The sequence below is a fragment of the Hyla sarda genome, chromosome 3 (genome assembly GCF_029499605.1).
Source record: "Hyla sarda isolate aHylSar1 chromosome 3, aHylSar1.hap1, whole genome shotgun sequence".
In the NCBI taxonomy this organism is placed as follows: domain Eukaryota; kingdom Metazoa; phylum Chordata; class Amphibia; order Anura; family Hylidae; genus Hyla; species Hyla sarda.
The window spans coordinates 329,722,952-329,748,151 of NC_079191.1; the positions used below are offsets into that span (position 1 = coordinate 329,722,952).

The 25,200-nt window shown below is 41.1% G+C and overlaps 1 protein-coding gene across 13 annotated transcripts in view; it reads left to right on the plus strand.

Moving 5' to 3' along the window:
- The window catches only part of SYNE1 (spectrin repeat containing nuclear envelope protein 1), a 483,893-nt gene that overhangs the window by 385,295 nt on the left and 73,398 nt on the right, over window positions 1–25,200 (plus strand). For all 13 annotated transcript variants that reach the window (XM_056567280.1, XM_056567285.1, XM_056567279.1 and 10 more), the window contains 11 exons: window positions 5,397–5,516; window positions 5,638–5,838; window positions 6,083–6,256; window positions 8,355–8,486; window positions 9,455–9,651; window positions 9,781–9,913; window positions 18,529–18,711; window positions 19,567–19,716; window positions 20,589–20,765; window positions 21,194–21,349; window positions 23,854–24,009. In XM_056567280.1, coding sequence (XP_056423255.1) covers window positions 5,397–5,516; window positions 5,638–5,838; window positions 6,083–6,256; window positions 8,355–8,486; window positions 9,455–9,651; window positions 9,781–9,913; window positions 18,529–18,711; window positions 19,567–19,716; window positions 20,589–20,765; window positions 21,194–21,349; window positions 23,854–24,009 — 1,779 coding nt within the window. The remainder of the gene's footprint in view (window positions 1–5,396; window positions 5,517–5,637; window positions 5,839–6,082; window positions 6,257–8,354; window positions 8,487–9,454; window positions 9,652–9,780; window positions 9,914–18,528; window positions 18,712–19,566; window positions 19,717–20,588; window positions 20,766–21,193; window positions 21,350–23,853; window positions 24,010–25,200) is intronic.

Consider the following 25,200-nt stretch of genomic DNA (forward strand, 5'->3'; position numbering starts at 1 on the left):
ACACATATGCACAGCTGCATTTTTAGGATGACCTGCCCTCGTGTCGCAGTGTTTTACAGCTATTGCATCATGGTAGGCTTGCATAACATAATTATTTATCACCATCAAGGTTTCAGTATTACTGAATGTTTTATGCTGGGCTGCTGTGAGTGCTGCACAATCCCTGTTATATGTAGTATCCCTCCATATATAGCTGTGTCTGACTTTTCAAATCCTTTTTCTTGCATTTCATATTTTCAGGGATTCTGTCCTTTTCTTCAATCTACAGGAACCCTCTACCAAATGGGGCGCATTCCACGATATCGCTAACATTGTTCATGACTTTGTTCTGCATGCTGTAGAGTTCTCATCTTCCCTCTTTTCCTGTCTATATTAAAGTGTTACTGTCATTTCAGTCATTGCAATAGTGTCAATAGTGCAAGCGAAGGTAAAGCCCCATTCACACCATGCTTTTTGGGCTTCTGTCTGGCTATAATGCAGCAGCCTGTCAGAAAAGGATGCTGACATACAGCCCATTGTTTCGCCACAAGCCCATTGACTGGAAAAGCTGAACATAGTTTAATTGTGACTATGTTTGAGAAAGGGTGCTGTCTATTGTTAAACTAAGGCAATTTATATTCATATGCCTTAATATGGTATATATTTGCTATATAGGAAAGCTCAGAAGGTCCCACTGTGAGCTGAGTGGAGAGCCTCGAAGTATAAGGTGGACCTCGTCTATCAATGTATTGTATGAATGTTGAGCATGGACATGGCAGTATTACAAAAGTAGTTGTCTCATGAGATTATCTTTATGAGTTAGTCTCTGTTATTAATGAAATCATGGAATGACATCACAACATGAATCAATTTATATACATATTTTATTAATGATTAAAGAACATCAGAAGGTACAGGTACATGTCCACTGTTCTGTTGCCTAGGAGTTAGGAAACTGCTAGAGAGTGAAGAGAGTGCTCCCCCCAATCCTTCCTACCAGCTATTAATAGTCTGCTGTGTGGGCTGGGAAAGGTCTTCTCTCATAAATGATGGTGACTATGGCTTGGGCTTGGACTCTTGCAAAGCAGCCCAATATTTTCATATCACTCGCGCTTATAGACTAGCCGTGTTTCTGCTCTTAAAGCTGCATAGTCAGATGACATATCTGCTTAATAATATATCAGCGATGCTTACATATATGTAATTGAATCTGCACACAGCTAAAGCTTGTAATAAATCATCATTTATTTCGTTGTTTGATGTATTATCTGTATTTTCCGTTGTACATGAATGACAGCTTCCATGTGATTTTGCAGCATAGTTTTGTATTTTTTTTTTTTTAAATTTACAGCGCACTTTAACTCATAACTATCACCAGCAAATGGTGAAGAAAAAAAAAATTCTGTTCACCTTAATAAATGCACTTATTAAAAAGACCGTCTGACTACTTTCTGGATATGAAATTGTTAGCATGTATAGAAAAAGCAAATAAAGTGAAACTGTTTGATTTACCCAAAGAAAGAATTGGATATGTTAAGCTGGATATATATATATATATATATATATATATATATATATGTATACATACACACACACACACACACACACACACAGTGGTCCCTCAACTTAGAGTTAGGTTACAAAATATTCAACATAGTGTTATTTCTAGACTTTTTTTTTAACTAGATTCCATACTCAATATACAATGCTACATACAGTCCAGATATGCAAAACGTGTCAATGGCTGGAAGAACTGATCAATCAGAATGGACTTTTTACTGGTGAAACACCTGCATTACTAAAGTGCATACACTGACCGGCTGTCTGGTAACACCTCCCTGCAATACAGGATGGTACTATGTGTTCTGTACTACTGTATGACTCTAAATACTTTATACTATATTTCATGTATATAGAAAAAAAATTACCATATAATTTTGGCCGGGGTTAACTGCTCCTTTGGATACCAGGTAAAGGCGGCTCCATTTTACTTTTTTGGGACACTGTGTGTACTGTACAGGACCCTGAAGAAGCTGCTATCCTCTACAGTGTCCAACAGCTTCCTGAAGCTCTTTCTTCATTGTTAGAACTTGCTTTATGTGTATTCATTATTTTATCATTTTGTTTTATGAATTTTAACCCTCAATTTTTCCTATTTTTGGATGACATTTTGAGGCTTCAGTACCAATTTTAAACTGACTTAATAGGGTTACCCAGGACTAGAAAAACAGCCATCATAGATGGTAGTCTGTATTGACTCTGCAGCTAAGCTTAGATAAATGTGACACAGAGATAGAGCCGGCGTGGGGTAATCAAGAGACAAAATGCCATATACATGTGATATAATGGCCAAAAATGGTGCTGCTCCAAATAAACACTCAGTACAGCTTATCCTATAAATATTCTTGAAGTTAAACTTCAGTTGTAGAAACCCTCCAGAAAGGCAGCCCAGAGCAAAATTCTAAAATGGAGTACACAATCACTTTTTTTTTTTTTTTTTAAATAACTATTCTACTGGTTATCCCTGCTCAGTTTCATTAGATTTAAAACTATTCAGTACTAGATTGTCAAGTTTTCGGCTACCGTATACTTATTAAATTATGTTTTTGTACATTTACACAAGGAAGATCCAATGCGTACCTTCACATCAAGATGTATTGTCCCCTTTTGAATAACTGTTATTAAGCAGTACTCCCATCACAACTAGCTAATGATGGGGGTACAAAAAATAAAGCATTACAGGACAACTATTAAAATCTGGAGCCTTGCTGAAGGAGACCTTAGCAGTGGCTCTCTGCTAGGACTAGGGGGGATCAGATGACATTTGTCAGAAAAGGGTCTAAAGATGAGGAAGAAAGCACAGGTCTGAAGGTATCTTTCTGTTTACCATTTCATCAGTTTCATCTGTTTCTGTATAATCAATAGTGAAGATCCACTAAGAAATAGGTACCTGTTTGGCCACTGCTTTACTGGCAATATCAAATGTTCTCTTGGGACTTAAAAAAGCAAAAATGCAGTATAGCATTTTTTTACTTTTTTGTCAGTTATTTGTGTAGGGCATCAACAGGTTTGAAATAAAATAATAAAAATAAACAAGGAAGCCATAGTTGAATCGGTAAGTTTCTTGACATACAGTAGCTTAAGAAAAATGTATAAATACCATAATTTGACTTATTTGCATGACTAGTTAGGATTCAAGCAGTGGAAGCTCTTGGAGACACTTAACTTGTAGAATTACAACAATAATTTAAAGCATTGCAAATTTATTAATCATTTTCTTCACTACAAAAGCAGTTGTCATATAAAAAATATCATATACAGACTTGCACCCACATGAAAATGGGGGCTCACTAAGGTTTTTGAAAGCTCATGAGATAACACATATACAGATAATATTTCTGCCAAAACTTTAAATAGAGGTACATGTTTAGTGTTGTACCTAGATTTAGGTACAACACTAAACATCAACATAAAAAGTGCCTGTATTTTTTACGTAATAATATGCACTATGAAAACCTATGGGAAAGTGTCAGTTAGGTACAGGATTTAAGCTGTGTTCAGTCACTTAGTTTACAGTAAAATCTGCAGCTTCAAATCCTGGTCATAAAATATGCACAGGATACTGTACACCCTTAGGGATCGTTTACACGAGAAGATTTCTTTTACAAATCTGCTGCAGACCCCGTCAATAGGATCTGCGGCAGATCTTCAACAGCGGAGATTCCACTGGTGAAAATTTGCTGCGGGTAGCGCCTGGAGACCCCACCCATTTTCAAACTTGCAGCGGAAGATCTGCTGGGAGTTTAAAATGAAATCTGCTTGTGTGAATGAGCCCTTAGGGTAGAGTCACATGTAGGGCATCTACAGTGTATTTCACGCTGCACATGCGCTGACTGCAGTCAGAAGAGCAAGCTCCCTGCTGCAGCTGGGTGGCTCTGTGTGTTCGCTCATAGCGTCAGATTTTCCACTGTAGACTCAGTGCCTCCTTGTAGCGGATAGGCAGCGGGAAATCCGCCCTTACGAGCTGACACCCAAGCTACCCAGCCGCAGAATGGAGCTCACTCTTGTGACTGCCAGCGGAACATCCATCACGTGAAGTACGAGGCAGTTGTGTGCTAGGTGTGACCGTACCCTTAGTCTCTACTGCACATGCAATTAAGGGAGATCGTAGAAAAGTGTGTGCCCTATTGCATGGCAACAGCCCAGTCAGAGTTTAGAGAGGAAAGCAGAAACTCACCAGATCCTTGGGGAAGAAAAACTATACAGGAATGTAAGTTACATTACTTAACTCCTTAAGGGCACAGCCCATTTTGGCCTTGAGGACCCAGACAGTTTTCATTTTTGATATTTTTTTTTTTTTCCTCTTGGCCGTTTAAGAGCCATAACTCTTTTATTTTGCCATCCTGTATGCCAGACCTGTATGAGGGCTTGTTTTCTGCACAACCAATTTTCATTTTATAATAAAATAGGAATATTGAAGAGAAACCCAAAATGTAGCAACTTTTCAGAGGTTTCATTTTTACGCAGTGTACAGTTTACAGTAAAACTGACATGTTCTATAGATTCTGTGGGTCAATACCCATGGTAACATGCTATGCCTTATTGTACTGCTTTTAAAAAAAAAAGTCAAACTTATTTTGTTAAATGGGCACAGTCACTTCATGTTATAGAGACATGTCAAAAGTTTTGGATCACCAGAAGAACAACGTGCTAAGCGAGACAAACTTACAATGGGATAGTCTTGGTCAGCAGTTCTTTTCTCACAGCTCTGCTAGCAAATGATCAGGATCTGGACGCTAAGTTATTATTTTTTATTTTTTTTAAAGGACAGGTACATAACAGGAAATTAATGGAGGGGGCTTGTTTTGAGCAGCTGATGTGCTGGGTACGAGACATGCATTGGTAGAGCAGAGCCAGGGCCCCGTACAGGAGATCACAGTGGGGCCCAGCGTCGAACCCCCTGCGATCAGACACTAATCCCGTATCCTGCAGATAGGTGATACATTCTTTTGTGCTGGACGTCTTCTTTAAGTGAAGTGAAACCTATTCCAAAGAGACATTTACTTCCTAAACCCCCATGTGCCTGCTTTGTTTTTAAACCTGCTGCCCTTGGTTAAAACCCACTAAGGTGGTCACACATGCTTAGTTCAAGTGCATCTCCAGGTCTGTCCAGGAAGTACTGGCTTAGTCTCTCCTGCACATGTAAACCAGGGGGATTGTGGGAAAGTGTGTGTTCTGTCGCCTGGCAACAGCACAATCACTGTTTAAACAGGAAACCAGGAAGTGATCAAATACAGGGACGTTGGTTATGTAAAACAGCACATTTGTATTCTTTTACATATATGCTTGTGGGTCACATATGACCAGCTTCGTGAAACAACCTCTTTAATGTTCCTGATGTTCTTCTGTTCCCACAGGCAATAATGCAAGCAGAAGATAATTTAAAAGAACTGGATACTGAAATTACAGAGTTGAAAAGATGTGGAGACAAACTGCAGGTGGATCAGCAATCCATGCAAGAGCTATCCAAACTTCAGGTAAAGAACAGTGGAGTTTTCTTCTCTCATTTTTGGTATCTACAATGTTATTAAACATCTCTCCAAATGTTGATATGTTCCTGTGTAAGAAAGTAGATGAATAACCTATTACTCTGTCCAGGACACCTATGATGAACTCATGATGGTCATCAGCTCTCGGAGAAGTGGGCTGAATCAGAACCTTGCACTGAAGGGTCAGTATGACCGAGCCCTGCAGGACTTAGCTGATCTGATCGAAACAGGACAGGAGAAGGTGTCAGGTGGAAAGAAATGCATGGTTTCTTCTAGGAAGGATGTCAACATTATGCTAGATAAACATAAGGTAAGTGTATCACCTTAAACCAGATTAATAATGACAGCAATCATTGCACAATTAATATAGCTGTGTGTATATGAACTATGGTGTCATCCAGCAGGGCATTACATTGGTGGCTTACTAAAACTGCCAATTGTAGCCCCCTGTAGCAAACCTAAACAAATAATCCTATTAAAATGAAATATTTCCACATTTTGTATTGTACGCTATTAGTGACTTATTACAAATAAATATTAATATCTTTCTCCAGGAGTATTTTCAAGGATTGGAGTCACATATGATTCTCACAGAAACACTTTTTAGGAAAATCTGCAGCTATTCTTCATCCAGAGAGGCTCAGCACCACTCGGACTTGATGGCAAAGGCATCTACTGTACTAAAACAATCTCACAAGAGAGGTGTAGAGCTGGAGTATATTCTTGAGGTAAGATAATGTGTGTAATGTAAACTATATGTTATGTTGTTAGCACCAATTATGTAGATGAACTAAGCATGCAAACACTTCCAAAACACTTTTTTATTGGGTAAATCTGTGTATGGTTGTGAATGTGCAGTCTCTGTTATCAGGCTACAAGATGTTCTCCTGTTGTTAAAGGGGTACTCCAGTGGAAAAACATTTTTTAATCAACTGGTGCCAGAAAGTTCAACAGATTTGTAAATTATTGTACAAACAGGGTGGCGGTGTCAAGCAGGTAAGGAAACAGGAACGCCGAAGACCTCAGCGTGCAGGTTGCTTGCATACTGATGTCCTCGGCGTTCCTGTTCCCTTACCTGCTTGACACCACTAACCTGTTTGTACAATAAAGAAAAACTTGAAGCTACTACCTTGGTGAGTGCCGTCCACATTTCTTCTAAATTATATTTGGATTTATTTCTACTGTCTCTGGATTGAGCACTGATGAGGTCAGCCTGCTTCATGTTTGTCCACCTGTGCACCACTAATTTGCCGTAGTCACAGCAGTGCTGGACTCTCCAGTAGATTTGTAAATTACTTCTATTTAAAAATCTTTAATCTTTCCAGTACTTATCAGCTGCTGTATGCTAAACAGGAAGTTTTTTTTTATTTTTTTAGTTTTTTTTTAAATGTATTTTCTGTGTATCCTAATGTGTATCCTAATACAACTGTGTCTTCCCATAGCCTTCCTTTAATATACTTATTCTCTGTTGACATTAAAGGGGCATTCCAGGAAAAAACTTTTTTTTAATATCAAATGGCTCCAGAAAGTTAAACAGATTTGTAAAGGACTTCTATTAAAAAATCTTAATCCTTCCAATAATTATCAGCTACTGAAGTTGAGTTGTTTTTTTCTGTCTGGCAACTGTGCTCTCTGCTGACATCTCTGCTTGTCTTGGGAACTGCACAGAGAAGAAGAGGTTTGCTATGGGGATTTGCTTCTACTCTGGGCAGTTCCCGAGACACGTGTCATCAGAGAGCACTTAGACAGAAAAGAACAACTCATAAGCTCAAAAAAAGGATTAAGATTTTTTAATAGAAGTAATTTACAAATCTGTTTAACTTTCTGGAGCCAGTTGATGTATATAAAAAAGCTTTTCCTGGATAACCCCTTTAATGTGTTTATATAGTGTATATATATTTCCCAACAGAGTATTGCAAAATGATTACTATCATGAGTGCACATCTGTTTATTATTCTATGTATGTAGGAACATCAGAAAACAGATCATTGTGGGTAGTCTGTATAAAAAGATTCTGACTTCAGACCACATCAAAGGTTACTGTAAATGTGTAAATATAAATATTGGTACATAATAATAATAATATAGATTTAGAGTTTTTGTGCTGCTTTAATCTGGTCTAATCCAGAATTGGAGCACAGTGCCAAAAAATCTATAACCATGAATGCTTCTTTAATGGCATTAACTAAATGTTCCATGTTACAGGATATCAGTAAATTAAAGTCACTATACCCAAGGTTACATTATAGGCATTGTAGGGATTTACCATATTTCATAATAGTTTACTGTTATATTGCTGTGTATACTTCACACACTCTATTTACTTTTGTATTAATGTATACTAACTTACTGAAGAAAATAATATTCACCACAAAAGAAAACTTTAATACCATAGAGAGCTGGTACTAGGGTGTCGTTTCACTATCTAGACAGTTTTTTCTGATCTGGAAGATGAAACAGAGGATTAAATTGCTAAGCAGTATGAGAAAAGAAGGTCCAGCGCAGCTTGCTCCTACAAAAAGCTTCTTATTTTATTTCAGTCCAAGACAAAACAATACATGTAGTGGCAGATAAGTGACACATTTTAGTCAACCATTTCAACCTTAGTAATACTTTAAAATTGTTGTACCGGTAAAAATCATTTACAGATGTCAGCCTCCCAAAATGTCATACACGAAATGAGTGCAAATAGTGAACACTAAAACTCTTAGACCAATTCTCCACATATAAACAGATCATTAGCTAATAATATTCTTTTTGTTATCTAATGCTTGTGTTCTTATATTGTAACCTATATTCACAATTAATTCAACCAAATCTCTGTAGACATGGATGCTCCTGGATGAAAAATATTTAGAACTGAGCAGACATCTGGAATCACTTGAAAGTAACATACCTGTTGTGAGTCTGGTGGAAGAATCCGAAGAAAGACTATTAGAAAGAATCGAACTGTATCAGGTAATTACATAAAAGTAGTCATTCATTTCCCATCAAAGTCAGGTATAGCTGCTAAACCAGCTATGCTACCTAGTCTACAGTCAGAACTTGTGGTTTGACATGAAAGAAAGTCACAAAAAGTCACAGCACAATACGGGTGCAGCAGAAAAGGGAAATAAAAGGGATTTGTAAAAAAAAAAAAAAAAAAGATTTATCAAAACCTGTGAAAAGGAAAAGTTGACCAGTTGTCGATATCAACCAATCAGACTGCTTCTTTAATTTCTAACAAGGCCTCTGGAAAATAAATTAGCAATCTGATTGGTTGCTATTAGCAACTGACAACTTTTTCTCTGCACAGGTTTTGATAAATCATGTTTCTTTAAAGAAGTAGTTCAAGGACATAGGGGGAGATTTATCAAAACCTGTGCAGAGGCAAAGTTGCCCAGTTGCCCATAGCAACCAATCAGATCGCTTCTTTCATTTTTCAGAGGCCTTGTTAGGAATGTAAGAAGCGATCTGATTGGTTGCTATCGGCAACTGGGCAACTTTGACTCTGCACAGGTTTTGATAAATCTCCCCCATTGTCATTGAACTGTGTCTGTATAAACCACATTGCGTTATATGCACATGTCTTATTTCTGCACCTTGGAGCTCCTGTTTTTTGGCCATTTTGCATATGAAGAAGTAATATTCCCCTAGAAGATATATGTAGTCCCTGAAGTTTTGCAGTATATGTTCAGAGTCATGTGGATATGGTTTTTATGTTTCATCATATACTGGTCTTCCCATCACTGTTTCTTTTATTTTCTGGTTTGTTGATTGTAATATCGTTTGTAGATTTGAGTAGAAATATTTCACATTTTATCAAACACAACAAAATTACTTTTAGGTATAACATTACTTTTTTTTTATACTTGGTCATACCTAAAAACAAGGGAGGATCATTTATGTGTTGTAAGTAATATGGGGTCTTTTAATTTCCCTTCCAGTGCTTTAGATCAAGCTTAGCAGAGTCCCAGCCAAAACTTTACCAAGTTCTGGAAGATGGAAAAAGACTTCTGATGTCTGTAAACTGTCCAGAACTGGAAGCCATGTTGAGTCAGTTAGGTGAACAGTGGTTAAGTGACACCAGCAGAGTCTCCAAAGAACTGAATCGATTGGAGAATATACTCAAGCACTGGACAAGGTACTAACTAATAAAGCAACTGATTCATTTTGGGTCCCAACTAATACATTGTTGGCCCCAGCACACGGATACTTGCCTTATGTAAAACAAAAAGCAAAACAGCTTTTTGAGATATATTTCTCATTTCAGATACAAAAATGAGTCTGCGGAGCTTCTTCACTGGTTGCGTTCTGCAATGGATAGGCTGGACTTTTGGACTGAACAATCTGTTACTGTGCCTCAAGAACTGGAGACAGTCAGGGATCACCTAAATGCCTTCCTGGTATGTATGCCAAATAATCTTGTTTTTTACCTTCAGACTAATTAAAATTGCACTATTCTTGCTATTTAATTCTCTCAATAATAATTATTGATGCATTAATTTTTTGTGCGGAATAGAGCAGAAACATTTTTGTATCGCATGTATTGTCTAGGGATGAGCGAATCGAATCTGAAGAATTTTGAAGCACTGATAGGGAAGGGAGAGAGATTGAGAGAGAGAATGCAATTTTGGGTGTAGTACACAGCAACTGTGTGCTGCAGCACTGGTGTGTACAACAACTGAAAAGCTAATAGTAGCCAGCCAGTTAGGGTGAGCAGAGCACTAAAAGCCACAATCACCTGCTATTAGTGCCTAATACTGGTTGAGTAGCGGAGCGTATTGTCCTCTATTAAGTGTAACCTGTGTGTACATAGGGGGTGTACCATTTTGTTCCTGTTAAAGTCTTAAGGGCCTAGTTACTGTGAAAAGCCTGCCAAAAGTACACACCTGCTGCTGTTCTAAACAAATACTGTTTTAAGCATAGTGGAGCGCATTGTACTCCCCTCATAAGTGCATACCATGTACGTACATCTAAGGGGTGTACCATTTTGTTCCTGTTATAGTCCTAAGGGCCTAGTTACTGTGAAAGGCCAGCCAAAAGTACACACCTGCTGTTGTTGTAGACAAATACTGTTTTAAAGGGGTACTCCACTGGAAAAAAAAAACATTTTAAATCAACTGGTTCCAGAAAGTTAAATAGATTTGTAAATTACTTCTATTAAAAAATCTTAATCCTTCCAGTACTTATCAGATGTTGTTGTGATCCACAAGAAGTTCTTTTCTTTTTGAATGTCCTTGCTGCCTGACCACAGTGCTCTCTGCTGACACCTCTGTCCATTTTAGGTACTGTCCAGAGTAGGAGGAAAACCTATCCTGCTCTGGACAGTTCCTAAATGGACAGAGGTGTCAGCAGAGAGCACTGTGGTCAGGCAGAAAGGAACTTCAAAAAGAAAAGAATTTCCTGTGGGTCATAACAGCAGCTTAACAGTACTGAAAGGATTAATATCTTTTAATAGAAGTAATTTACAATTCTATTTAACTTTCTGGCACCAGTTGATTTAAATAAAAAATTCCAGTGGTAGTGATGAGGAGAGTGGCGTGGAAGGTGGTGTTGCGAGCGTTTCGGCTCCTGAAGCAGACACTGTTGAGCAACCTGAGCAGGACATCAGTGATGTGCATACACAACTCGATGATGATGAAGCTGATCGCACTTGGTAGCCGGGTGCAGAAGGGGCTTCGTCATTATCAGGAGAAGAGGGTTGCAGGTTGCCCTTGAGGCAGCAGCTGAGCCAGCAAGGTGGTAGCATGGTTGGCTGTCAGCATGGTGGCAGAAGTGGAAAGTCTGGAGCCAAATGTGCCCGGGGTAGACCACCTGCTTCGCGGCAGCCTACCTTCCCGGGAGGTAGTGGAACAGGGGTTACTGGAGTCGGCAACAGTATCAGTCAATCAGTGTGGACTGTTGGTGAGGAAATCAGCTACTCAGTGATGTGGCAGTTTTTCATCAAGCATCCAAAGGAGGTTAACGTGGCCACATGCAAGATGTGTCGGCGGAAGGTTAACCCCTTAAGGACCCAGCCATTTTACACCTTAGGACCCGGCCATTTTTTGCACATCTGACCACTGTCACTTTAAACATTAATAACTCTGGAATGCTTTTAGTTATCATTCTGATTCCGAGATTGTTTTTTCGGGACATATTCTACTTTAACTTAGTGGTAAAATTTTTTGGTAACTTGTATCCTTTCTTGGTGAAAAATCCCAAAATTTGATGAAAAATTAGAAAATTTTGCATTTTTCTAACTTTGAAGCTCTCTGCTTGTAATGAAAGTGGATATTCCAAATATTATTTTATTTTATTCACATATACAATATGTCTACTTTATATTTGCATCATAAAATTGACGTGTTTTTACTTTTGGAAGACACCAGAGGGCTTCAAAGTTCAGCAGCAATTTTCCAATTTTTTACAAAATTTCCAAAATCACAATTTTTGAATTTTTACAAGGGGTAAAAGGAGAAAATGTATACTTCTATTTGTAGCCCAATTTCTCTTGACTAAGCACATACCTCATATGTCTATGTAAAGTGTTCGGCGGGCGCAGTAGAGGGCTCAGAAGCGAAGGAGCGACAAGGGGATTTTGGAGCGTACGTTTTTCTGAAATGGTTTTTGGGGGGCATGTTGCATTTAGGAAGCCCCTATGGTGCCAGAACAGGAAAAAAAAAAACACATGGCATACCATTTTGGAAACTAGACCCCTTGAGGAACGTAACAAGTAATAAAGTGAGCCTTAATACCCCACAGGTGTTTCACGACTTTTGCATATGTAAAAAAAATTTAAAAAATTTTCTATAAAATGTGTGTTTCCCCCCAAATTTCACATTTTTGCAAGGGTTAATAGCAGAAAATACCCACCAAAATTTGTAACCCCATCTCTTCCGAGTATGGAGGTACCCCATAAGTTGACCTGAAGCGCACTACGGGCGAACTACAATGCTCAGAAGAGAAGGAGTCATATTTGGCTTTTTGAGAGCAAATTTTGCTCGGGGGGGGCTTGTCGCATTTAGGAAGCCCCAATGGTGCCAGAACAGCAAAATAACCCCCACATGGCATACCATTTTGGAAACTAGACCCCTTGAGGAACGTAACAAGGGGTACAGTGAGCATTTACCCCCCACTGGTGTCTGTCAGATCTTTGGAACAGTGGGCTGTACAAAATTTTTAATTTGCGCAGCCCACTGTTCCAAAGATCTGTCAGACACCAGTGGGGTGTAAATTCTCACTGCACCCCTCATTACATTCCGTGAGGGGTGTAGTTTCCGAAATGGGGTCACATGTGTTTTTTTTTTTTTTTTTTTTTTGCGTTTGTCAAAACCGCTGTAACAATCAGCCACCCCTGTGCAAATCACCTCAAATGTACATGGTGCACTCTCCCTTCTGAGCCTTGTTGTGCGCCCCCAGAGCACTTTGCGCCCACATATGGGGTATCTCCGTAGTCGGGAGAAGTTGCATTACAAATTTTGGGGAGCTTTTTTCCCTTTTACCTCTTGTCAAAATGAAAAGTATAGGGCAACACCAGCATGTTAGTGTAAACATTTTTTTTTTTTACACTAACATGCTGGTGTAGACCCCAATTTCACCTTTTCATAAGGGGTGAAAGCAGAAAAAGCCCCCCAAAATTTGTAAGGCAATTTCTCCCGAGTACGGCGATACCCCTTATGTGACCCTAAACTGTTGCCTTGAAATACGACAGGGCTCCGAAGTGAGAGCGCCATTCGCATTTGAGGCCTGAATTAGGGATTTGCATTGGGGTGGACATAGGGGTATTCTATGCCAGTGATTCCCAAACAGGGTGCCTCCAGCTGTTGCAAAACTCCCAGCATGCTTGGACAGTCAACGGCTGTCCGGCAATACTGGGAGTTGTTGTTTTGCAACAGCTGGAGGCTCCATTTTGGAAACAGTGGCGTACCAGACGTTTTTCATTTTTATTGGGGAGGGGAGGGGGGCTGTGTAGGGGTATGTGTATATGTAGTGTTTTTTACTTTTTTATTTTATTTTGTGGTAGTGTAATGTAGTGTTTTTAGGGTACAGTCACACGGGCAGGGGGAGGGGTTACAGCGATTTTCCCGCTGCGAGTTTGAGCTGCCGCGCAAAATTTGCTGCATCGCAAACTTGCAGCCTGATACTCACTGTAAGCCCCTGGCCATGTGAATGTACCCTGTACATTCACAAGGGGGGGACCTCCAGCTGTTGCAAAACTACAACTCCCAGCATGCACAGTCTATCAGTGCATGCTGGTAGTTATAGTTTTGCAACAGCTGGAGGCACACGGGTTGGGAAACATGGAGTTAGGAAACAGACAATGCTTCCCAACCAGTGTGCCTCCTGTTGTTGCAAAACCACAACTCCCAAACATTCTCAGGCATGCTGGGAGTAGTAGTTCGGCAACATCTTTAGAGCCAGATGTTGCCGAACTACAACTCCCAGCATGCTTGGAGTTGTAGTTTGCAACATCTGGAGGACTACAGTTTGCAGACCACTAATACAGTGGTTCCCAATCTGTGCCCTTCCAGATGTTGCAAAACTACAACTCCCAGTATGCCAAAACTGTCCAGGCATGCTGGGAGTTGTAGTTCTGCAACATCTGAAGGGCCAGATGTTACAGAACTACAACTCCCAGCATGCCTGGACAGTAAGGGCATGCTGAGAATGTGTAGTTTTGCAACATCTGGAAGGGCACAGTGGTCTCCAAACTGTGGACCTCCAGATGTTGCAAAACTGCAACTCCCAGCATGCCCAGATGCCAAGGGCTGTCTGGGCATGCTGGGAGTTGTAGTATATAGGGTCCCAATACAGCAATGCATGTCGCTTTACGGCGACGTGCATTGCTGTAAAGGGCCCGACCGCGGCTGAAGATCTACTCACCTGTCGCCGCCGCCATCTTCATCGCCGGGATCCGGGTCTTCAGGGACGAGGTAAGTACCGGGGCCAGTCCCCAGCACTCCCCCGTCCCCCGCCGCGTCCTCCGGTCTTCCTCCCGTCCTCTCCGGACTTCAAGGGGCCGGGCAGGACGGGAGGAAGTAACCGCCCCCCCTCCTGCGATTGGTCGGTTAACTGTGATTGGTCGGTTGCCACCTCACTCCTAGTCTTCAGCATGGTCCTGGCTGTCTGTGACAGCCGGGATCATGCGAAATTACCGGGCGGTCGGGTCCCAGAGACCCAATCAGCCCGGTATCGCCGCAGATCGCAAGGGCGATTTCCCTTGCGATTTGCGGCGATCGCCGACATGGGGGGCCTACATGGCCCCCCTCGGCGTTTGCCCTGGATCCCTGCTGAAGGATTTCAGCAGGGATCCGCTTCCGATCTCCGCCGGGTGAGCGGCGGAGACCAGGAAAAGACATGACGTATGCATACGTCATGGGTCCTTAAGACCCAGGGTGTGATGACATATGCATACGTCATGAGTCCTGAAGAGGTTAAGCGTGGCCAGGGTCCCAATGTTAGCATATGCAGCGTCACCATAAAGTGGCCTAAGAGAACCGTGGTTCCGATGTGGTGGTCCAGCCTGCTGCATCACCCAGTGGCACGCCGCTCCCTGTTTCAGCCAGCCAATGCTCCACCACCTCAGCCGAAGGAAGCTGTGTGTCATCCCCATCTTATGTCGCTCCAGATGCTCCTGCTCCTCCTAGTTCGAGTCAGTCATTCCACCAGCAATCCATCGGTAAAGCCATGTCCAAGAGACAACAGTATGCGCCCATTCCTCCAACGGTGCAGAAGCTGAATGTGCTCCTGTCCAAGTTTCTGGTCCTGCAGTTGTGCCGAGCTGAGGTGGAGTCCCAAGCCATCATTTCTTTGTGAAAAAGACAGTACCAGCTCTGCACAATTTTGTGGAACAGAAGGTGGGCCAGTTTTTGAGCCTGTCGGTGTGTACCAAAGTGCACGGCAGCGCCGACGTTTGGAGCAGTAACTACGGTCAGGGAAAATACATGTCCTTTACGGCGTACTGGGTGATTATGGTTCCTGCACAGCCACATCAGCAACTTGGACAGTTCACGCCGCTTCCTCCTCCACGCTCTCAGGCCGTTGGTCCTGTGACAGTGTGTGACTCCGCCTCCTCACCCTCCACTGCACGGATAAGTCTCAGTGCCCCTCCAGCATACCATGTTTGCAGGGCACAGCAGTGTCACGCTGTTCTTCACATGGTTTGCCTTGGCGAACAGAGTCACACAGGGGAGGAACTGCTAAAAGTCATTCATCAAGAAATCGAATCATGGCTTACTCCAATAAAACTGGAAATGGGAACCATGGTGACAGACAACGGGAAGAACATCTTGTCTGCGCTGCGACAAGGAAGCCTGAGCCATGCGTCCTGCATGGGACATGTGTTCAATCTGGTTTTCAAGTGGTTCCTGAAATGTTCCCCCATCTGCAAGACATCCTAACAATCGGAAGGAAACTTTGCATGCACTTCAGCCACTCGTCCATCGCAAAACACATTCCTTGAGCTGCAGGGTCAGAATGGTATCCCCCAACATAGTCTGATTTGTGACGTCTCCACACGTTGGAATTCCACCCTCCATATGTTGGACCGACTATGCGAACAGAGAAAAGCCATCACCGATTTCTTGATGATCCAAGTGGATAGGGGTACTCCCCTGTGTAACTTCAATGTCAACCAGTGGCAGCACATACGTGACACCTGCCATTTGCTCAGGCACTTTAAGGAAGCCACATTATTAGTTAGTCGCCAGGATTACGGGATGAACGATGTCATTCCACTGCTTCATTTCCTACAACACGTGTTGGAAACGATGGCTGGTCAGAGCAATGGAGACGTGGCGCCTACATCTCACGTCCACATGAGTCCTGTGTGGACTGAACTGGAGGAGGAGGGGGAGGGGCACAGTTTAGGTTTTGCGAAATGGGCGGTTTTACTAGTCATCTGACAGGAAAGGAGGAGCAGGAGCAGCCAGAGGAGCTAGAGGGTTATGAGGAAGGCGAGACAGAGGACCCAGGCACACCATGGCCATATGCAGTGGAGATGGAGACAGGGAGTCCCTCCGAGTCGCTTGCACAAATGGCACGATGCATGCTCACTTGCTTGCGTAGTGACCGCCGAATTGTCACCATTTGGCAGCGGGATGACTTCTGGCTCTCCACCTTATTGGACCCTCGCTACCGGCACAAAATGGGGACCTTTTTTTACACCCACTGTGAGGGAGGACAAACTTACCTACTACAGAGACATCCTACGTAGTCAGTTGGCCAATGGCTATCTGCACTATCGTCCATCCTCTCGCAGTGGGGCCATCTGCGCTCACCTTCCAATGCCATGGCGGCTGGGGAGGGGTGGGGTAGCAGGAGCAGTACCAGCTCCATCAGCAGCAGCCTAAATCTACAGTTGCTGATGAGTAGCTTTCTTCTCCCGCATAGTGAAGCAACTCATCAGCAGCAGGTACACCTGGAGCAGGACCTGAACCAGTAGGTGGGGGCATACCTTGACATACCCATGCCAAAACACCTTGAAGATCCGCTTGACTTCTGGGCAGCCAAACTTGATTTGTGGCGCAACTACCAGAGTTTTCCCTGGAAAAGCTGTCCTGCCTGGCCGGTAGTGTGCCATCAGAGTGGGTGTTTAGTGCGGTGGGGGCCATAGTAACCCCAAGTAGAACTCGTCTGTCCATAAAAAATGTGCAGAGACTGACCTTTTTGAAGATGAATCAGGCATGGATCAGCCAGGATTTCAACCCACCAATGCCTGATGCATTAGAGTACATTGACCATGGTGCCACACCAACACTTCACAATTATGGATAGTGCAAAACATATTTAAGGTGCTGCTCCCCAGTTACATTGCTCCGCATCAGGCCACAAGTAAGTATTGAGGATATGCATTAGCTAAAACTTAACTTTTCTTAGGATAAAATATATGTACCCAAAATGTTTTTTGAAATCAAACAAAAGGAAATGTGTGCAAAAAATACCATGTGCCACCTACACCTCAAGTATTGATGTGTTGCCGTACAGGGGAATTTTTTACCCCCACCTGCTTCAATGGACAATACGTTGTTCCCTTCCACCTTTTCGAGGAAAGTGTTACTCGTCTTAAAAAGGGCGGCCCCACACAGAAACCTCTTCCTCCTAAAACCCTGGGAAATGGCATTGTTTGTACGTGGAAATAGGGAGAGGTTTCTGTATGGGGCCGCCTTTTTTAGCCCTTACAGGGGAAGTTTTAATCCCCACCGGTTAGAATGAACCATACGTGGTTCCCTTCTACCTTTTAGAGGTCTTTGCATCACATCAATACTTGGTGGTGTAGGTGGTACATGGTGTTTTTTGCACACCTTTCCTTTTGTTTGATTTAAAAAAAAAATTGGGGTACATATATTTTATCCTAAGAATATTATTAAAAGTAACGTTTTACGTAATGCATATCCTCAATACTTGTGCACACTAACACTTTTACAAAAGAGACAGTTTTATTCTGCCTACCTGCCTCATCTAGTATTCTGATCCTGCCACCCGCCTGATGCCACACATCTGATGCTAAGTTCTCCTTTTTTCATCCACCTTCGCAGGCTGTATAATACTGCCACCATATGTTCTCCTCATGCTGCTGCCACCTCCAGGCTGTGTCATTCAGCCACTATATGGTCTCCTCTTGCTGCTGCCTACTCCAGGCTGCGTCATTCAGCCACTATATGGTCTCCTGATGCTGCCGCCAACTCCGCGCAGTGTCTCCTCATACTGATGTCACCTCCAGGCTCTGTCATTGTGCCACTCTGCAACAGTGATTCTAATAGCGATGCCTCTAATCTGCATGTCATACTGAATAACAGTATTATTTCACTAACCCAACACACAACCTATGCATGTTACAAAGTGTTCAACACCTCTATTGAGGCTCTCTGTAGACCAGAAATAGCCATTTTTAATAGAATTTTGCCACAATTAAATTCAGACTGAACCAATTTTTTCGAAAAATTTGGCGAATCCGCCGAATCGAATTTTTCTAAAATTTGCTAATCTCTGGTTTTGTCACATAAAATATATGTTGTTTGTCACATTTTAATGACAGGAATTCTCTAAAGAAGTTGATGCCAAATCTTCACTGAAGTCATCTGTCTTAAGCACTGGAAACCAGTTGCTTCGGCTGAAAAAAGTGGATACAGCGTCACTTCGTTCAGAACTCGCAAAAATAGATAACCAATGGACAGAGCTTCTCACACATATTCCAGTAGTACAAGAGAAACTTCATCAGGTAAGATAAACTATTGTGTTGAAAATATATAATGAAAAGTTACACTGACATGATCATCATGTGCACCATAACTAGGACATATCAATTGAATGTAGTGTACAAGCCAGATAAATTTCCAAATTGCCTGCAAGATGAACAAGGCTTCTGTGGTTACATGGCATATAGCCAAACCCATGTATTTAGTTTTTAATGTCCAGAGTCACTGAATACAACCATATAACAGTATTGAACAAAATATAGACCTGATAATCTTAATTTTTTTCACTTTTTCTTTTGTTACTTCTGGTTTACACTAATTCTTTTTGGTAAGGCTGGCCTAAATGCAATTATTATAAGCAGGCTGCATTGCTGTATAAAGCAACAATACGTTGTATTATAAAAAATAAGTGCTGTAGGATCAATTCCTAGTAACACCAAGTACACAAGAAGTAAAGATTATCACCATACATATTACCATTTTACTGTTACTAAACAAAACCCTGTATAGCAAAACCAACATTACCAACATGACACTGTACAGTATGTAAGGGACAAATAATACCCCCACATCTTGACCATATTTCTACCACAAAGTAATTAAATAATACCACCATACGGTTGCCAATATGTTTCCATATAGTGCAAATACAGAGGAACATACCAGCTCTACATAGGCTCTGCAGACATATTGATGACACAAGTGATTACAGTGCAATAACATCCGGTGACATCTAGGGTATATACATTAGACTCAGTATATACAGTATATACACTTATGGGGCTTCTGTGAATAGAGAATAAGTGTCTGACAAGTTGAGTTTCCCAAACTACCCCAGATATTTTCTCATTCATAATTTCTGATGTTTTGTTTGGCAGCTACAAATGGACAAGCTCGCTTCACGGCATGCTATCACCGAAGTCATGACTTGGATCTCTCTGATGGAAAATGTTATCAAGGAGGATGAAGAGGCTATCCGGAATGTTGTGGGCTGTGAAGCTATTCATGAATATCTTTTGAAATACAAGGTGATGACAGGAAGAAGTTTTATATTGTCCAAAGCAAAAAAATACATCATGTTGTTTTATATGTAATTGATACAGTGAATTTTGTCAAATATTCCTCGGTTGTGTATTTTTGGTATCAAATAAATAATGCTCATTGTATTATCTGGTGAAATGTAGATAGAATGACCAACCTCATTCTGCTGACTGAATAGACAGCCTTTAATGTTGCATTGAATTTGTTGTAGATTTTCTCCATCATAAAAGTGAAATATGTAGTAGAATTGTGTCTCTAATCCCTAAATACAGGGCAAGCTGCAGATTTGAAAAATTCACAGCATACACTTGAAAAATATTTAGGAAAACTCCACTATAACACACTTAAAGAGGTACTCCGCCGCTGGCATCTTATCCCCTATCCAAAGGATTGGGGATAAGATGTTAGATCGCCGCGGTCCCGCTGCTGGGGACCCCGGGGATCACCGCTGTGGCACCCCGCCATCATTACTGTACAGAGCGAGTTCGCTCTGTGCGTAATGACGGGCGATACAGGGGCCGGAGCAGCGTGACGTCATGGCTCCACCCCTCATGACATCACGGCCCGTCCCCTTAATGCAAGTCTATGGCAGGGGGCGTGACGACCGCCACGCCCCCTCCCATGGACTTGTATTGACGGGGGTGGATCGTGACGTCACGAGGGGCGGAGCCGTGACGTAACGATCCTCCGGCCCCTGTATTGCCCGTCATTACGTGCAGAGCGATCTCGCTCTGCGCAGTGATGATAGCGGGGTGCTGCAGGGGATAAGATGTCTAGGGGCGGAGTACCCCTTTAACCAGTTTAGAATTATATTTTAAGATATTCATTTTTATAGTCTGAATTTATTTTCTTTGTGTAGGGGTTCAAGATTGACATAAACTGCAAGCAGCTGACAGTGGATTTTGTGAATCAGTCTGTGCTTCAAATCAGCAGCCAGGATGTGGAAAGTAAGAGAAGTGACAAAACTGATTTTGCGGAAAAGCTGGGAACTATGAACAGGAGATGGCAGATCCTGCAAGGGTTAATAACTAAAAAGGTAACTACTGCACTATAGGTCTCATGGCTACCCCACTTTTGTTAATATGGATAACAACAGATATACATGTAACTGTATTTGACTATGACATCTAAGACCATCTCACACAAATGACAACATGAAATGCTATATTGGTGAGCCAACAGTCCTTGGATTTGTCACCATGATGTTGAACCATTGACCCCCTCGAATCAAGCCCATTTTAAAACGAAATACTGCAAAAAATAACAGTATATAAGCAGGCTGGGGTTAGGACTCCTTGCTTTGTCAGCCTGCTCACTAAAGCTTTGATTGAGAAATAGAAATAAGGGTTGTAGATCCAGACTTTCATGATGCTCAAAGGATAGTACAGCAGTGTGCATTATATAATGGTAATGTCTTATAACTTTACATGCTAACCGTTATTTGATCATTTATTTATTTTTAAGATTCAAATGCTTGAGAGATTATTAGAATCATGGACAGAATACAAAAACAGTGTGCAGAGTCTGAAATCCTGGTATGAGAAGCAAGAAAAGAAGTTACAGAAGCAACAAAGCATTGGTGATCAGGTGTCAGTCCAGAACAGCCTAAAGGAATGTCAGGTAATTCATGTACCCTAAATACCCTTCTAGGTGTCATAAAATGGGGGTCAAGAATAAATAAGATGCACAGTAGGCTGTTCTACTCTGTTTCTTTATCTTCCACTGAAGTGAATGATAGTTGTAGAAACAGCAGAACTCACCGCCGAGCTGTGTCTGTAAGTCCTATTCACTCAATTCATGATGTGAGACATGTACAGTGGTCCCTCAAGTTACAATATTAATTGGTTCTGGGATGACCATTGTATGTTGAGACCAGAACTCTATGGAAACCTGGTAATTGGTTCTAAAGGCACCAAAATGTCATCTGAAAATAGGAAAAAGTGAGAATTAATAAGTAGATAAGTAAGAAAAATAAGTAGATAACTAATATAGATAAAGCACGTCCTTACATATAAAGGTAAGAAAGAGCTGCTGGGAGCTGTAATCACTGTCTATGTCAGTGTTTCCCAAGCAGGGAGCCTCCAGCTGTTGCAAAACTACAACTCCCAGCATGCCCGGACAGCCAAAGGCTGTCCGGGCATGCTGGGAGTTGTAGTTTTGCCACAGCTGGGGGCACCCTGCTTGGGAAACACTGGTCTATGTAGAGGACAGGAGCTTCTTCAGGGTCCTGTACAGTACATGCAAAGTCCTAAAAAAGTAACATGGAGTCGCCCTATCCTGGTGTCCAAAGGAGCAGGTAACGCTGGTACAGGTAAAGAGTACAGAACATGTAATACCTCACTGTATTGTAGGGGGCGCTACCAGACACCAGTCAGTGCATGCACTTCAGTAATAGAGGGGTTTTACCAGTGAATGCCCATTCTAATTGATCAGTTCTTCCAGACATTGATACGTTTCACAGATCTGGACTGTCTGTACATTGTACGTTGAGTCTGGTTTCAACTTACAATGGTCCAGAAAAGACCATTGTATGTTGAAACTATTGTATGTTGAGGCCATTGTAAGTTGAGGGATCACTGTAACAGCAAAGAACAACGCACTTGGCTAATGCTGTAATCCTGGTCACCTCTGGCTGCTGAGTTTTGACTGGTATTCACTTTAGCCACAATGAGAATAGCACTTTAGTTACATCATTGTAAATAATATAAACAATGTAACATAGTATAGTATAATTTGAAATGTACATCTCATTGTACATTTAGAAATAATCTACTAAAGTCCTTTGGTAATAAGATGTGTATCTTTGTGTTTAAAATAAGCCTTTTCAGTACCGACCAGAAGATGTCTCCAAAGAACTGGTGTATGTAGGTAGACTGTTAGTAGGTAGTGCATGCCAGAAGAAATCTTTGCCAAATCTTTATATATTGAAACATACATTATATTTACCTGTCTTCTTTACTGTCATACCATAAATAGAAAAAAAAAGAAATAAATATAACATTTTGGACAATTTAATGAAGAACGCCCTTTTTTTTCTATGCTGTACATACTGGTTTGTGCAAAGGTCCCTAGAGTTCTGTCAAAGTGCATTGGCTTCCATAGCAAGGTCAGAGGATGAACAAACATTTATTGAGCAGCAAAATAGATGTGCTGTTGAGTTGCCCTCAATTATTACTACCTGCACAAAGCATGTTCTGCATTGTGGTTTACATTATAAACTATGATGCAATGCAGAATATGTTGCACAAAAAATACCAACTGCACCAAACAAACACAGTTAAGGTGAAAACCTTTATTTTTTTTATTTTTTTTTTTAATCAACTGGTGCCAGAAAGTTAAACAAATTTGTAAATTACTTCAATTAAAAAATCTTAATCCTTCCTGTACTTATTAGCTGCTGAATACTACAGCGGAAATTCTTTTTTTCCCGTTTGAAACACAGAGCTCTCTGCTGACATCATGAGCACAGTGCTCTCTGCTGACATCTCTGTCCATTTTAGGAACTGTCCAGAACAGCATATGTTTGCTATGGGGATTTCCTTTTACGCTGGACAGTTCCTAAAATGGACAGAGATGTCAGCAGAGAGCACTGTGCTCATGATGTCAGCAGACAGCTCTGTGTTTCAAACGGGAAAAAAAGAATTTCCGCTGTAGTATTCAGCAGCTAATAAGTACAGGAAGGATTAAGATTTTTTAATTGAAGTAATTTACAAATTTTTTTACTTTCTGGCACCAGTTGATTTAAAAAAAAAAAAAGGTTTTCACCGGAGTACCCCTTTAACTTATTATGGGATATAGGAGGGTTTTCGAAAGGGTCTATCATTTTGGCAGAGTAAAACAACATTGGATGCAGTGCTTTTTTCCTATTAAAACAACTAACTCTGTGGTGGGAATCTTTTTTTTATTTTTATGAATTTTTTTCTTTTTTTTTTTTTCTTTATGAAAAGGTTAGCTTTAGGGTATGTTCACATCTGTATTGGAGGCTACTTTAGGAGCCTCCAATACAGATGTGAACATACCCTAAAGCTAACCTTTTCATAAAAAAATAAATAAAAAAAAATTACATTCCAGACAATAAGATAAGAGACATCACAAACTATTTATGTCTCATGATTATTTTTCAGGAACTTGAAGAAGCTGTCAAAGCCAAAGAAAATGATTTGGAGAAGTTGGGACAGACAGGAATATCCTTAATCCAGAATAAGAAAGAGAGAGCCTCTGCTATAGTTATGGATACCCTCAGTGAACTAAACCAGTCTTGGGCAACTTTGGACTGTAAGGTCAGTGGTCTGGTTCCCATTCATGATAATTTTCATAGACTACAAGCCATACACAGAGTATGTGATTTATGACAAACTAAATGAACAGAGACCTACATATTGCTGACCAGTGTAGTTCACTTTCATTCAACATGACATGGCTACTGATCATACCAAGTAGTGTGTAAGTTATTGTGTTGGGTTGGGTTAAATTATTCTTATGGAAATTCGTCCACTTGTTTATTAGTGGATGAGTCCTGAGGCTGTATTCCATGATCTGTACATGACAAGTTATGCAATATATTTTCAAACCATGTATAAAATGTGAAAAATTTTCCATTTGTGAACCTAAGCTATACTGTTCAAGCTGCTGAGTTAGTAAGGAGATGTTTCACAGTACCTGGAAGTATTTGACGTTGTGGCTGACATGTGTCAATTTTTGTGGTAGAAACTTTGGATGCTTTATTTTGCGATACAGTGTACTTTAGCTTAGTGGTAAATTTTGTTATATATATTGTGTGTATTCGAGGGCAGTGTGGAAGGCCTGACTACTAAATGGGTTCAGCGTGGGGAGCGTAACTACAGGGTGGGTCATTTATATGGATACACCTTAATAGAATGGGAATGGTTGGTGACATTAACTTCCTGTTTGTGGCACATTAGTATATGTGAGGGGGGGGAAACTTTTCAAGATGAGTGGTGACCATGGTGGCCATTTTGAAGTCGGCAATTTTGAATCCAACTTTTGTTTTTTCAATAGAAAGAGGGTCATGTGACACATCAACTTATTGGGAATTTCGCAAGAAAAGCAATGATGTGCTTGGTTTTAATGTAACTTTATTCTTTCATGAGTTATTTACAAGTTTCTGACCACTTATAAAATGTGTTCAATGTGCTGCCCATTGTGTTGGATTGTCAATGCAACCCTCTTCTCCCACTCTTCACACACTGATAGCAACACCGAAGGAGAAATGCTAGCACAGGTTTCCAGTATCCGTAGTTTCAGGTGCTGCACATCTCGTATCTTCACAGCATAGACCATTGCCTTCAGATGATCCCAAAAATAAAAGTCTAAGGGGGTCAGATCGGGAGACCTTGGGGGCCATTCAACTGGGCTACAATGACCAATCCACTTTCCAGGAAACTGTTCATCTAGGAATGCTCGGATCTGACACCCATAATGTGGTGGTGCACCATCTTGTCAGGTGTCAG